General features: G+C 44.6%; 1 protein-coding gene across 4 annotated transcripts in view; it reads right to left on the minus strand.

The window, feature by feature from the left end:
• The window catches only part of SMYD3 (SET and MYND domain containing 3), a 769,649-nt gene that overhangs the window by 54,003 nt on the left and 699,650 nt on the right, over window positions 1–15,996 (minus strand). For 2 of the 4 annotated variants that reach the window (XM_059412568.1, XM_059412566.1), the window contains one exon: window positions 8,500–12,377. The exons of the other annotated variants lie outside the window; for them this stretch is intronic. In XM_059412568.1, coding sequence (XP_059268551.1) covers window positions 12,276–12,377 — 102 coding nt within the window. In that variant the 3' untranslated portion in view covers window positions 8,500–12,275. Of the gene's footprint in view, window positions 1–8,499; window positions 12,378–15,996 lie in introns of those variants that run through there. 4 annotated transcript variants of the gene reach the window in all.

Below are 15,996 nucleotides of genomic sequence, written 5' to 3' on the forward strand. Positions count from 1 at the left end.
TTTTAGATGTATCTTATTAACAGCATACAGTTGGGGTTTTTAAAATCCAGTCTGATACTATTTTACTGGAAGCATCTTCTCTGTTTATACTTTCCTCTTTTTTCAGGATTTATTTATTTATTTGAGAGAGAGATTGATCACAAGCATGAGGAGGCAGAGAGGTGAGGAGAGGGAGAATCAGTAGACTCCCCTCTGCGCACAGAGCTGGACCCAAGGTTCAACCTCATGACTCTGAGATCACGACCTGAGGTGAAATCAAGTCAGGCACTTAACCAACCAAGTCACCTGAGGCACCCCTATATTTACTTTTCTTAATAAAATGAATTTAGTGTAATTACTGATATATTTTTATTTAAATCCAATATTTTATTTTGTGTTTAAAAATTCCCTTTCTCATTTTTTTAAGTTTTGCTCCCTGCTCCTCCCTTTTCCCTCCTTGCCCTATTTTTTTTTTTTTTTTTGATGAGGAGACAGTGGAGGATTTTTAAAATCATTCCCCTGGCGCCTGGGTGGCTCAGTGGGTTAAGCCTCTGCCTTTGGCTTGGGTCATGATCTCAGGGTCCTGGGATCGAGTCCCCCAATGGGCTCTCTGCTTGGTGGAGAGCCTGCTTCCTCCTCTCTCTCTCTGCCTGCCTCTCTGCCTACTTGTGATGTCTCTCTGTCAAATTTTTTTAAAAAAAGTTTTAAAACAATCATTCCCCTTTTCTCTTCTAAGTTATACACTCAGACTCTCTTTTAGCAGCTATCCCAGAAATTAAAACATGCATAATTAAATGATCAAAATCTAAAAATCAAAATCTTTACCCTCAATTTGGACAATATGAGGACCTCAGAACATCTTACCTTTATTTATTCCTTCCTTACATACTGTTATCATGACCTAATTTATGTTTTATCTTTAACCTTAGTAGATGTATTATTAAGGTTTTATAAAGATAAACTTCATGTATACTTGTCCAAATATTCAACACTTTCTTTCTCATTTCTTCTTGCAGCTATAACCTTCCATTTATGATTACTTTCCTTCTGTAGGATGAATCTTCTTTAGCATTTTTTCAGTCAGGCCTCTTAATAAGAAGACCTCTTGCTTTTTGTTTTTAAATGTCTTCACTTCACCCTCATTATTCAAAGATTCCTTTTCAGGTTATAACAAATTAGCTAACAGCTACCTTCCTTCATCAACTGAAAACACCATTCCATTGTATCTGATTTCTAGTGGTGCTGAGGAAAAGTCACCTGTATTTCTAACTCACATTCTTTTGAAGGTAATTTGCCCTTTTACTATGGTTGCTTTTAAGATTTTCTCTTTTCCTGTAGTTTTGTTTAAATTCACAGTGTTCTATCTGTTGTGAATTTCTCTTTATTCAATTCTTTATTCAATTCTCTTTATTAAATCTGTGGATTAGTGCTTTTATTGGTTTTGGAAATTTTCAACCATTGTTTGCTTAGATCCAGTCTCTGCATACTCTCTCTCCTAAACTATGGGTCTTAGATGAAATGGAAAGTAGACCTTCCTACTGTTTCTTCCTTGTTGCTTAACTTATTTACTTCTGTATTTTTCTCTGTGTTGTATTACGGATAATTTCTTCTGACCCATCTTCCAATCCACTAACTCTCTCTTCTTGATGACAAGGCTGCTGTAAAAGATGTCTACAGCAGCTTTCATTTCAATTACTGTATTTTTCATCTCTAGCATCACTATGATTCCTGTCAGATATGTCACTTTTAATAATTCCTTATTTTTTATAGTTTAAAAAGTCTATTATTTGTAATTTATTAAAATAGTGAACTTAACAGTTTTAAAATATGGATATGGCATTTCCAGTACTCAGAATGTGAGTAAGTGTATTGCTATTGCTTATTGTTTTTCTAGAACTCATGTTGTTTTTGTTCTTGAGTTCCTGCTTACCATTGGCTGGTCATTCACTGACCTTCAAAAAGGACTTGTGGGCTTTCCTAGAGACCTAAGATGAATATCTCCTTCTCCAGTGAGCTTTTTTCATTTGTTTCTGCCATAGATTTATAGGAACTACCAGCTGAGAACCACCTCAAGTCAGTTTGCAACTAGATGTTCCTTAGTCAGCCTAGGCTTCAACTACCTGGATTGCAAATCCATATAAAGGCTGGTCTTACATACAAATCAGAACCACCATGTAATATCACCTCACACCTGTCAGAATGGCTAAAATTAGCTCAGAAAACAACAGTGTTGGCGAGGATGCAGAGAAAAGGGAACCGTCTTACTTTGTTGGTGGGAATGCAAGCTGGTGCAGCCACTCTGGAAAACAGTATGGAGATTCCTTAAAAAGTTGAAAATAGAGCTACCCCACGACCCAGCAATTGCACTACCTTATTTACCCCAAAGATACAAATGTGGTGATCTAAAGGGGCACGTGCACCTGAATGTTTATAGCAGCAATGTCCACAATAGCCAAACTATGGAAAGAGCCCAGATGTCCACTGACAGATGAATGGATAAAGAAGATGCGTTGCATATAGACAAGGGACTGTTACTCAGCCATCAAAAATAATTGAAATAGTGCTATTTGCATGATAGGATTGAACTAGAGGGTATTATGCTAAGTGAAATAAGTCAGAGAAAGATAAATGACATGTGATTTTACTCATATGTGGAATTTAAGAAACAAAACAGATGAATATAGGGGAAGTAAAGGAAAAATAAAATAAGATAAAAACAGAGGGTGAGGCAAGCCATAAGAGCCTCTTACCAACAGGGAACAAATGGTTGCTGGAGGGGAGGTAAGTACAGGAAGGGGGTATTTGGGTAATGGGTATGAAGGAGGGCACTTGCTGTAATGAGCACAGGTGTTATACGCAACTGACCAATCACTGAACTCTACCTCTGAAACTAAAATACACTATATGTTAACTAAATTGAATTTGAAGGAAAACAAAACTCCATGGGTGAAAAATAATGTAATAACATCATATACTGACAGATAGTGACTACTCTTACTGTGGTGAGCACAGTGTAATGTACAGTGTAGAATCACTGTGTTGTACACCCGAAAGTAATACAACATTGTCTGTTATCTATACTTCAACTAAAAAAAATTTAAAAAAAGACTTGAGGGAAACATGCCAGACTGCAAATAGGGTAGATCTCTGCACATATGAAGGAAATGTAATTTTTACTTTCTGCTTTGTGATAGTATTTTTCCAGTTTTCTCTAAGGAGTATGTTTTTGTTTTCAGGAGAAGAGGGTTTTAGTTGTTTTATCTAATTTAGTGGTGATAAACACTTCTAAGTGTTGTTTGTTTGGGAAACTCTTCATCTCTCTTTAACTCTGAACAATAAACTTGCCAGGCAATCTGGGTTGTAGGTTTTTTTACTTTCAGTACTTTGAATATATCATGCCACTCTCTTCTGGCCTGCCAAATTTCTGCTGAAAAATCAGTGTATAGCCTTATGTGGCGTCCCATGTATGTAAGTAGTTACTTCTCTCTTGCTCCTCTTAAAATTCTCTTTTTATATTTCATCTTTGACATTTTGATTATTACTTACATAATATATATATTATGATTATTATATATCTTGATGAGGACTTCCTTGAGTTCATCTTGTTTGGAACTTTTTGTTTCCTGAACTTGGATGCCTGCTTCCTTCCCCAGGTTCAGGGTATTTTCAGCTATTATTTCTTAAATTCTGTTTTACACCCCTTTCATTCTCTCTTCTTCTTCTGGAGCCCTTATAATGTGAATGTTGGTATGTTTGATATTGACCATCTCAACAGATGCAGAAAAACTGTTTGAAAAACTCTCAACCAAGTGGGTTTAGAGGGAATAACCTCAACATAAAAAGACCATATATGATTAACATGCAGCTAACATATTCAACGGTGAAAAACTGGGAGCTTTTCCTCTAAGATCAGGAACAAGACGAGGAGGTCTACTCTTACGACTTTTATTCAACATAGTATTGGAAGTCATAGCCACAGCAATCAGACAACAAAAAGACAAAAAAGCATGCAAAATGGTAAGAAAGAAGTAAAACTGTCACTATTTACAAACATGATACTATATATAGAAAACCTTAAAGATTCCAACAAAAAACTATTAGAATAAATGAGTTCAGTAAAGTTGCAGATTACAAAATTAATATACAGAAATCTGCTGTGTCTTTATACATTAATAAAAAAGTAGCAGAGACATTAAGAAAAAATCCACTTATAATTGTACTCCAAATAATATCTAGTAATAAACTTAACCAAGGAGGTAAAAGACCTGTACTCTGAAAACTAAAAACACTGATGAAAGCAGTTGAAGACAACACTAATGGAGAGATATACCATGTGCATGTATTGGAATTAATATTGTTAAAATGTCCATACTACCCAAAGCAATCTACACATTCAATGAAATCCCTATCAAAACACCAATAGTGTTGGGGCACCTGGATGGCTCAGTGGGTTAAAGCCTCTGCCTTCGGCTCAGGTCATGATCCCAAGGTCCTGGGATTAAGCCCCATGTTTCGCTCTTTGCTCAGTGACAGCCTGCTTCCCCCTCTCTCTCTGCCTGCCTCTCTGCCTCCTTGTGATCTCTGTTTGTTAAATAAATAAGTAAATTCTTAAAAAACAACACCAATAGTGTCTTCACAGAACTAGAACAAATAATCCTAAAATTCATATGGAACCACAGAATACCCTAAATAGCCAAAGCAAACTTGAGAAAGAACAACAAACCCGGAAGACTCATAATCCCAGATTTCAAGATATACTACAAATCCATAGTAATCAAAACAATATGGTACAGCCACAGACACAGATATGTAGATTAATGGAACATAATAGAGAGACCAGAAAGGATACTTCTATGGTCAGTTAATATACCACAAAGGAGGAAAAATATACAAGAGGAAAAGACAGTCTCTTCAATAAATGGTTCTGGAAAACTGGACAGTACATGTGAAGAATGAAACTGGACCGCCTTTTAATACCACACACAAAAATAAGCTCAAAATGGACTGAAGTCCATTTTATACCAAACTAAAAAGCTTTGTACAATAAAGGAAATGATTAATAAGACAAAAAAGGAATCTAATGAATAGAAGATGTTTGCAAATGACATATCTGGTAAGGGGTTAACATCCAAACTATATAAAGAATTTATACAACTCAACACCTAACACATAAATAATCTGATCAAAAATAGGCAGAGGACTTGAAACATTTTTTTCCAGAAGACATACAGATGGCCAAGAGAAACATGAAAAGACACTCAACTTCACTCATCATTGGGGAAATGCAAATCAAAGTCATAATGAGATGTTACCTCAAAACTGTCAGAATGGCTATTACCTGGGGGCGCCTGGGTGGCTCAGTGGGTTAAGCCTCTGACCTTGGCTCAGTCATGATCTCAGGGTCGGATCGAACCCCACATCGGGTTCTCTGCTCTGTGGGGAGCCTGCTTCCCCCTTTCTCTCTGCCTGCCTCTCTGCCTACTTGTGATCTCTCTCTCTGTGTCAAATAAATAAATCAAATCTTAAAAAAAAAAAAAGAACGGCTATTAACAAAAAGGCAAGAAATAATAAGATAATGATATGAAGATATGGTAAGAGGGAACCCCTGTACACTACTGACGGGAAGTAAATTGGTACTGATGGAAAACTGTATAGAATTTCCTTTAAAAACTTAAAGTAGAAATATCATAAGATCAAGCAATTTAACTGCTGGATAATTACCCAAAGAAAATGAACACAACACTTCAAAAAGATACATGCACCCCCATGTTTACTGCAACATTGTTTACAATAGCCCAGATATGGAAGCAAAGTAAGTATTCAGGGATAGATGAATGGATAGAGATGCGATATATATATATAATGAAATAGTACTCCGTCTTGAAAAAGAATAAGCTTTTGCCATTTGCTATAACATAGATGGACCTAGAGGGTATTATTATAAGTGAAATAATTCAGACAAAAGATCCCAAATACCATATAATTTCACTTATATGTGGAATCTAAAACACAAATGAATAAAAAGCAGAAATGCCCATAAATACAGGCAATAAATGGGTCGCGATCAGAGAGGAGGCAGATGAGGAGATGGGCAAAATGGTGAAGGGGGGGTGGGGATGCAGGCTTCCAGTGACGGAATGAAGGTGGCTCAGGAATGGAAGGTCTGGCATAATATAGTCAGTGGTATTGTTATTATAGCATATGGTGACAGATGGTAGCTACAGTTGTGGTGAGCAGAGCAGCTGTATAGAATTGTTGAATCACGAGGTGTACATCTGAAATTAATGTAATATTGTGTGTCAACTGTATATATATATTTAACGATTTTATTTATTCATTTGACAGACGGAGATCACAAGTAGGATGAGCAGGCAGAGAGAGAGGAGGAAGCCGGCCCTCCATGGAGCAGAGAGCCCGATGCGGGGCTCGATCCCAGGACCCTGGGATCATGACCTGAGCCAAAGGCAGAGGCTTTAACCCACTGAGCCACTCAGGCACCCTGCAACTATATTTCAATAAAAAACATAATAAACATATTTTTTAAAAGATGATTAGAGAATGAAATTCATCTACTAGGTCCTAGGAAAGTACTTGTGGGAAGCACAATTGGGATGCTTACTGTCTTTATTCTACAGTTACTTTTGATATGCTAGGTTGGCATTTATCTTTAAATGGAGCTATAAATACTTTTCTCTCACAATCACAGCTAATGATGCATTTGTGCAATTTTTGCTTCCTATTCCTGTGCCCTTGAGATCTTCTAGTTTATATGTCTTCGTTTCTAAAGGAGACAGGATTCCTCCAGGGAACACAACAATGGCTCCATCGTTGTGAAAACTGACATGACCTTACAGCCATTTGGGACTCATCATGCCTCTGAATCAACAGGCAAAGCAGCGCGCTACTGTTCTTGTTGGAAAGACTGAATCCCAGGATCCAACTGCTGTCATATAGTGGGTAAGGAGGACCACGTCTCAGCCAGGGGCTGCTTTAACATGGAAATTAGTTTAAGGGAACATTAAGGCAACCCCAAAATGCAAGACCACGAAGGACCCAGACGGCTCAGGAACAGTACACTGAATCACCCGCCAGGTAAAGAGCCTCGAGTAGGCAAGGTGCTGGCTGAAGATAGGGAGATCATAGGATGGGCAGCAGAAAAACGGTTTTTTAAAATATCCACTCAATTCAGGAGCAGCTAAGAATTAAGGGCCATCCAGTGCTCATCACATCACGTGACGTTATACATAACTAAGGAATCACGGAACATGACATCAAAAACTAATGATATGTTGGCTAATTGAATTTAAATAAATAATAGTAATTAAAAAGAGCCAAGGACCAGCTGGGAAGGTTGGTGATGCTACTGTAACTTTCCAATAGGACCCTGGTTTACCCTGGAGTAGATTTCTTACAGAGTGTTTTTGGAAAACGCTCTTCAAAGAAACTCAGGGCAAAATATTAAAGCAAAGTCAAAAAATGAGTGGCAAACTGAGAGACTAAATTTTACAGAAAATTAGGAAAATCTTCCTAATCTAGAGACAACTAAAGATAAGGAAAAAAAAAAGACCAAAGAATCGGATAGAAAGATGATAAGAGACCTGTAGGGTTCATCAAAAGAAATTAGACAAAAAGGTTTTAAATGTTTGAAGACATCGAACTTCACCAATAAGGAAATTAAAAGTACAATGAGATATGCATCAGCTTGGCAAAAAATTCAAAAGCAGAAAAACCCACCTTAGTGGCAAGACTGAGGGGAAGCAGGCATTGTTACGTAACCCCTCCCAAGGTAAACTGACAGTACCTAATAAAATGGCATATGCGCTTACCCTTGGATCAGTCATTCCACTTCTGGGAAATTACCCTAACGAGTCATCTCCACCAACACACAAAAAACCCCCCATATGCACAAGGTTATTCATTGTGGTGTTATTAGTAATTGGAAAATTTATGTTAATATATATTGTGTATTTATATTGATTTTTACATACCAACATAAAGCAGTAAGAGGGGAAAACCTTAAAGTTGGATAGAAAAAATCTAATTGGGTATCAAACTGATGACATAACCACAATGAAAAGAATAATTAAACTTTTAAACTTTCAAACATAGTGTTGTGACAATACATTTTTGCTAAGGGCATAAAATCTTAGAAAAAAAAGTAAAAGATTTTACTCCATCGGTCTGCTGTTGGTAGTGGTTGTGGTTTAATAATTTCCAGCCTATTTTGTGTTTATGAGAGAGGTACCAATACGAAGGCGGGAAATGAGGAACCACCCCAGGTGCTGGATTTTAACCGACAGGTTCAGTGTGAATTCATGATTTTTTTTTTAAGACTTTTCATTTATTTATTTATTTAACAGAAAGCTATCACAAGTAGGCAGAGAGGCAGGCAGAGAGAGGGGGAAGCAGGCTCCCCGCTGAGCAGAGAGCCCAATGCAGGGCTTGATCCCAGGACCCTGGGATCATGACCTGAGTCAAAGGCAGAGGCTTTAACCCACTGAGCCACCCACGTGCCCCAAACTCATGATTTTTTAAAAGGTCTAGAAAAGAGCGTCACTGCGTAGCAACAAGCAAACACAGTGTAGGGGATCAGGGTTCCTGGATACCATTCCTCACCAAACAAGACCAGGGCTTCGTAAAGAATGGCTAATTACCAGTCCAGAGTGGGAAAGTATAATGTGAGCCCTAAACATTTCACTGTACCTCAGAGTAGAAAAGTGTTTCCAAAATGATAGGAACACACAAGACATTTAACCTGAAGAAAATCCCAATAGCCAAAGCTGATAGGACTTGAGTGTCACATAGAAGAATTATGGTTACGGACTCAACTGTATTTCAATTAGAGAGAAAGAAAGAAACAGGAGGACGGAGGCCCAGGCTAAGTCTCTGAGGACTGATAAGATCGAGAGAGAGAGAGAGAGAGACGGAGAAGAAAAGGGATTAGGTCGGTTCGAACAAACGAGGGCCTGTCCAAGAAGAGGACACGATTCAGGAGACTGAAGCCGGGTGGGGGCCACGTACTGGTCCAGCTAGAGCGGCAGATGCATGGGGGTACCAAGAAGTCTAAGATTCAGTGATTTGGGACCACAGATGCCAGTCTGAAGACTGAACTTTGAGCCTAGTGGCAATCGGGAACCACTGCCAGCTTTAGAGCGGAGGGGCTCTAAGAGTTGAGGAAGTGGGCATTTCTGGAGGGTGCCTCTGGCAGCTCTGATGGAGAACAGAGAAAGGAGGGGTGAGACAGATAAGGAGGTCTTTGCAGGGGTGAGGGATGAGGTGCTGGGACCTGTGAGGAGCCCGGGAAGAGATCAGGAATGAAAATGGCCTTCAGAGGATGCATGGACAGACCTTTGTCAGAGGAGAGAGCCAGTGCCTCAGTTTCTGTGCTGAAGACTGGTGGGGGTGACGGTGGTGCGGGGCTGAGTGCGCGGGCAGAGAACCGGTCTCTGATGTTCAGAATCGGCGTGGACCAGGTGGACTGCGAGACCACAGCATTCTGACGCATCCAAAGCTTGAAAGGTTAAGGGACGGTCCCACACTGGGAGTGAGGGGTTGGGGGAAGGGGGGTGTTGCTGGCCCTTCTCCACCAGGCCGATCTCTTACAGACCTTACGTAAAAGGAGGGCTCCGGTGCGTTCCTGAAGCTTCTGCTGAGGACTGCTCCTGAGATGATTTTATGATGCTCCAAAGATAACGCCCAGAACCTTCTCCCTGGGGCATCCCCATGGGCTCCTTGGACTGAGTGTACTGTCATTTCCTGACGGGGCCAGAGGAGAATTCTCAAGACCCGACTCCGGAGTGGGCCCCCACGAAGGCCTTTCCCTGTTATCCCTGCGGTGAAGCTGCAAAGCCAGGGGGGCCCTCTGTGGTCCATGGCCCTATGGCGTCGTGTCGCGCTGGCCGCCCTCTGCTGCCCAGCATCCTGGCCTGGCTGGACGGAGCCGGCCTTCCTCCGTGCACACTTGGCATCCACACCGCCGGCCTATAAATCATGCCCGGTGTGCTCATTTTCAGTTTAAATGTGTTCTCATCCCAGAGGAGCAACTAATGGTGTCAAGTTACTGATGTGCAAAAAGCCCGCTGCTCTGGGGACGATGGATTAATGAAATCATGGTCATGGCGGCCGGGGCGGCCATAAATCCTCCGCCACGGTGACAGAGACTTAACACTTCGCTCCCCGTCCCCTTCCCCCAAATTATTTTGTGGTACAGATGCGGGGTACACGGTTACCACTGCTTGAATGTCTGCTTCTATTAGAAGCCGACACAAGCCGAGCCCCTCCCTCCTGAGGGAACCTTCCCTCAGATGGCGGGAAGGGGGCCCAGAGGGGTTTAAAAGCCTCTCCCACTTTCTCTAGGAGGCGGACGGCAAATCGCTTTATCGAGGACCATCACCGACTGATAAATTTCACTCTGAAACCCGGCGAACACAGGGTTCCAGCGGTGAACCCCGCTCCTCTGGCCGGTGAGGGACCACCCACGCCTTCTGTTATGGCTTTTCTTTTCCTCTGATGAATTTAAAATGACGAACCAGTGTAATTCCTGTAAGTGATTCTGAAAGGTGACAAGTCTACTTCTTGGTAGGTGAAGGACTCCGGGGAGCCCACTGATGGGCCACTGGGAGTTCAAGGGTCCCTGATCCTAAGAGCAAATTGTTTGGGTGGATATGGTTTTCCAGAAAGAAGGTCTATGAATGTCATCTGATTCACGGAATGTTCTGGAACACCAACACAGGACTGCTCTGTGGATTGCCTTGATGGTCACACTATCTTCCTCTCCACAGTCTCATGCCCTTGCAATAGGATGGCTGCGAGGAGGCTCTATCCAACCGGTTCTGGGCTGGCCTTGGGCTTGGCTTTGGCACGTGGGATATTGGCAAAGTCAAAGCCAGCAGACACAGGAAGTACTTGCCTGCTGAGGCTCGCCTGCTTCCTCTTCCTGGCACCCTGCTGCCACATGAATGAGGCTGGGCAACCCAGTGAGCTTCACGACCCCATCACCCTCTTCTCCCCGGCTGACCCACAGGCAACCGCAGGCCATGAGCCACGCCTAGGCCAGCAGAAGCGGCTGACGGAGAGCCTGCGGAATGCACCCGGGAGCCAGACACCGTGCCCGTCTCCACGATCGAAGCGATCGCCAGGCGTTCAGCATGTCGACTCTGGCTTCTGGCAGTCAGACTTAGCTGCCAAGTGAGGCTGGTCCCTTCCAGCTCGAACAGGCGTCTGTGTGTTACTCTGACAGTGGCCCGTGCCCAGCGTGGCCTCGGCGCTCCTTCTGTGAGGGCGGGGCGGATCCTGGGGACTGGGGAACAGGACGCCACACCTAGTAAGTACCTCCTTTCCTTGCTTGTAAAATAAGGCGGGGGTGGCTGGAGCCTCCCTCATTACCTAAGTATTGCCCGAACCCATCCACGTAGAAGGGACAAAACTGCTCACAGGGTCATGGAGCCATAGAAGAAATCACCCCCTTTACTCCCCCCAGAGGAAAAGTTTCCCCAAATTTGAATAGCACAGAAAGGTAGAAAAGCAGGTAGACAGGAAAAAGAAACAAAAACATCTGTTTTGAGCTGGGATCTAGGATAACGGAGCTTTGGGGCGCGCACGTCACATGGCCAAGCCGCAGATATAAGGATGACGGAACAGACTCCAAGAAAACAAAAAGCGTGACGTGTACAAAATGGTACAAAACGCGCAGAAGAGTTACACAAAGAGCCGTGAGACACTTGAGACTTTTTTTTTTCCATTAAGACGTCAGTGCTTTTCTAGTAACACCTAAAATGACTTCTTTCTAGGATGCGGAACACCACTTTTGTATCAGAGACGTATTTGGGAGTAAGTAAGGAATATGCGTGTCACTTACTCTATTAAGTAAAGAAAACATCCGAAACTCTGCTTTCTTGACAAAACAGACAATAAGCTTTTGCTTGAGAAAACACTGATTTTTAATCCAATTATCCCCACAGATATCCAAAGAGAAAGTTACAGCTTGTACTGTCATGCTTTTAATAGAACTCTCTATCCTTCCCCTGGAGAATGTTGAGCTCTTCAACACTGAAGTCACCAGTGAGGAAGCAACGGTTACCAGATGGCATTTTCAACCACATTTTTTCTATTTATTGTAATTGTGCTTCTCTACAGCTAACGCTTCTTGTGATTTGCACAATGTATGTCTTCCTTTGTTTTTCACATGAACAGAGAACTGCACTGCCAGGAGGGAGGCTCACACAGCGGCGTGGGGTGTGTGAGCTCTGTGAGGCATCCGGTACGGGCAGAAGCTGCCCTTCCCTCTGCCAGAGCCCTTAGGATGCTCTTATGTTGGCGTCACATTCTTCTAAAAGCAGGATCAAATCTTCAATCAGGCTGTGCTCTCTGCCGTGGGTCACTCTCATAATATCAAAAGCCTAAAGGGGGAAGAAAGAAGATAGATTATGTCAGAGGAGGCAGTGAGTTAGGTTTTAATAGGATGCCTGGAGGCCTGCCAAGGGGGCGTCAGGGGCGGCTATGGGGGAGGGGTGGTGGTTGAGACCCCTCTTGGCAACAGTCCAAAATGGAGCCACAAGAAGCTAGCTCAAACCAGACAGGCCCAAGACAAAGAAGGCTGGAAACCCTGACCAAGTAAGGGAGGAAAGTCAAGAAAGGCTGCTCCCAAGAAATCCTCTCCTGGAGGTAAGAAGTGTCGTAAGATAGAGACCCACACCCCAGTGCAAGCAGCTCTCCCTGGAGCTCACCTGCTCTAGTCTCAGGAGTCTACACTCGCTTTCGTAAACTTACCTACTTGCACCACTCAACCGCTGGGTCTGGTCTGTCCTTGAATTCTTTCTCGCAATGAGACCAAGAGCTTTTGGCCACATGCTGGGGATGGACTGGGTGGAGGCCTCCGGTTCGGGGCGGTGGGGGGCTCCCCGGTCCACCCGGCAACATCTTGATGGGCCTCTTGCCTGCTCATCTGGATCCCGTGATCCTAGTGGGGTGAACCGTGCAGTCCACAGCGAGAGCAGCACTGTGCTTCCCCAAGCCACACAGTAAGGGACAGGGCGAATTTTTCACGGGGTGTCTGGAGAACGTGCTTAAGACCTGAGTCCCGTGGGGGTGTGGTTTCCAACAAGGATCTTCAGGGGTTGTCGGTGAAGAGGTTCGGTGGGGAGTTAGGTTTGAGAAGAGCTACTAAAAACGATTAATATCAAAGATGAAACACCACATTGCCACCACTTCAAGATCTCGTTTTTGTGTGAAGCATTTAGCGCTCCTCTTCCTGCGCTGGGATGGCGAGCTGCGTGTTTCTGTGTCTTCTTCTCATGTCCCACGACATGAAGCAAAAGCATTCGGACAACTGCTTCCTTCACTTGCCACATTCCGTTGTCTGTCACAAAGTCCTCTCAGTCCTGCCTCCTTAACATTCCTGAAATCTGGGTGGGCCTGCGACCACTTCAATAACCAGAGGACAGTGTAAGGAGCGTGACTGACTTCCAAGACGAGGCAAGGAAGGTCTTGCTTACGATCATGTTTGCTCCCGGAGCTGTGAGTTTCCGTGCTGAGAAGCCCCAGCCGCGGAGAGGCCAGTCGCAGGGCTCTGGCCGACGGCCCCCATGGAGTGCATCTTCCCCATCATCCTGGCCTCCACACCACACATACGCATAAAGACGCGTCCAGGGGCCCCTGGCCGGCTCAGTCAGAAGAGCACGCGATCCTTGGTCTCAGGGTCATGAGTGTGAGCCCCATGCTGGGTGCAGAGATGACTTAAAACAAACACACACACACACACACACACACACACACACACACACGGCGTCCGAAATGACTCCAGCCGCTAGCAGGAAGGTAGCCAAATTCCAGTTTTTCCGGCTGAAACCCAAGACATTGCGGGAAAGAGGCAAGAGATTCCTATGGTGATGTAGGAATTCCTAGCCCAAAGGATCTGCGGGTCTCATAAAGCAGCGGTTGTTCTACTCTGGTAAGTTTGGGGATGGCTTGTTACAGGGCGATGGTACTTTTCCAGTCAGTAAATTAGAAACAAACAGTATCACCCGCACTGCCCACTAGGGGGCGAGCAGGAAGGGAGCACCGAGCCCCCGTCTCAACTTGGATGTGCAAAGACAAGGCTTGGTGGTCGTTAAGGACCCACCCAGAGAAGTTGCTGGCAGGCTGGCTCTTGGCCTTGGGTGTGCAGTACTATCAACCAGGGAGCCTCGAAAGAGACCCCAATGCCCAGACCTCACCCGTGTGATTCACAAAATGTGCTCTTGGGGCTGAGAAGGACTGACACCGTAGCTCTCAACAAACAAGAGCCACTTTCTATTATTCAATGTTAATTTACAGCCAGCATAATTACCACTTTAATGGTCATGTACAATTAATCCCATCATGTTTACAGACGCTCATTCATTCACTAAGCTACTCTCAGAAATGTAGATCACTTCCGATTTTTAACAACAACAACAAAAAATGACATACTGTAGCTCTTCCAATTTATAATATATTTTGCCTTTGCAGAATATTTGCTTAAGCTCAATTCCTAGGGACTCCTGGGTAGGAAGAGCTTTGCAGCCAGAGACGGCGGAGCTGGAAAGCCACATGGTCACATCTCAGAGCCCTGCATTCTGCAGGGAGGAAACCCAGGGCAGCTAAGTGGTCAGACCCAGGACTGCTTCCCTTGCCTTTCTCCTGCCTCTTTAAAAAAGTCCTCTGTAGGCTGGACGGAAGGCAAACAGGCAGGCAGAGGGTCTGGCTGTAGCTGCTGAGAGAGAGAGAAGAGAGAAAGGGAGAGGAAGCTGGGCCAGCTCAGGCTCTGCTCTCCGCCTAGCAGAGAGCAGCAGCGTGCATGGAGTCCAGATGTGACCTGCAGACAGGCAGGCCCAAACCCTGGGGACATCCCAGCTGGCAAACCCTGAAGGTTCGGATGAACTCGAGTGGGTCAGTCCCGTGGGTGTACGGTGTCGGCAAGGACATCCGAGGCAGGGGGGGGGGGGGGGGGCGTGGTTCGCCACCCTGCAGGCAGCCCGCTCCATGAGGTCCCTCGGGACAGGAGATCAAAAACAAACGTTGGATCCAGTCTGGGAACAAATGGGCCCTGTTTCATGGCCTCCCGCCTCCCACCTGGGGCGCGACTCTGGGTGCTCAGAGGGTCTAGACACCTGATGGTCTGAGGCGCAGAGCTGTTTGAAAGCAGATGGCCGGAGATCAGAGAGCTGCTTTGAGTCCTTCGTGGGAAATCCTCCTACTTGAAAGCTCGCTTGGATGTTCTCTTCCCTTCTACTCAGCAGAGGGCCCAACGTCTCTGGGATCCGGCGGAGGAAGATGAATGGGCTGGAAGCGCAGCCTGCAAACGTCTTTGCATAAAGGAAAATAACCCTCCACCGGGCCTCACACACAGGAAGTCTGGAAACAGGTCAGGCCTGACCTGGGAGAGCTCGCCTCCATCCTGTCCGCCTTGGGGACCCCCTTGCTGGATCGTGGGCTGGTCCTGTTGCCCAGGACCGCCGCCCCCCACACCAGCTTCCCGGGCGCTCCTGGCCATATTTCTCCAGGTTCCTTCCCTCACGGATGTTCTGTACATTTGACTCAGGCGTCAAATGACAAATGTCTTTGTCCTAGCGCTCTGTCGAGGGGAGGTTGCTTTGCACGTGTTTAAACATAGTACAGTCTCCAATCTTCCTTCCTTCCCGCCTTTTTTTCCAGTTAGAAGTTTCACTTTCTTCTACTTTAGACATCGGGTCTCCTCCTCAAGAGCTGAAGTAAACTGTTTCAGATCCAGAATTTTCCTGCTTGTCTTACAGCAAGACAGAGCCTGAGCCTCTGCAGGAGGCTTCTGGAATTACGGAGCCACAGGCAGGAAGGGGAAGTGCGCAGCGGTCTCCAGCCTCACTCCCACGCCTCCACACCTGCTCCCTTACAGAGGGGCCACAAGGGCTATGGTGTCCAAAGCCCTCACAGTGTGGTCTGAGAGGTTGGTGCGGGGTGAACGTGGACTCTTCAGGACTCAACCCAGGACTCCCCTAAACCTAGACGTGGCTTCTGAGACAC

Source organism: Mustela nigripes, chromosome 10 (assembly GCF_022355385.1).
Source record: "Mustela nigripes isolate SB6536 chromosome 10, MUSNIG.SB6536, whole genome shotgun sequence".
Taxonomy (NCBI): Eukaryota; Metazoa; Chordata; class Mammalia; order Carnivora; family Mustelidae; genus Mustela; species Mustela nigripes.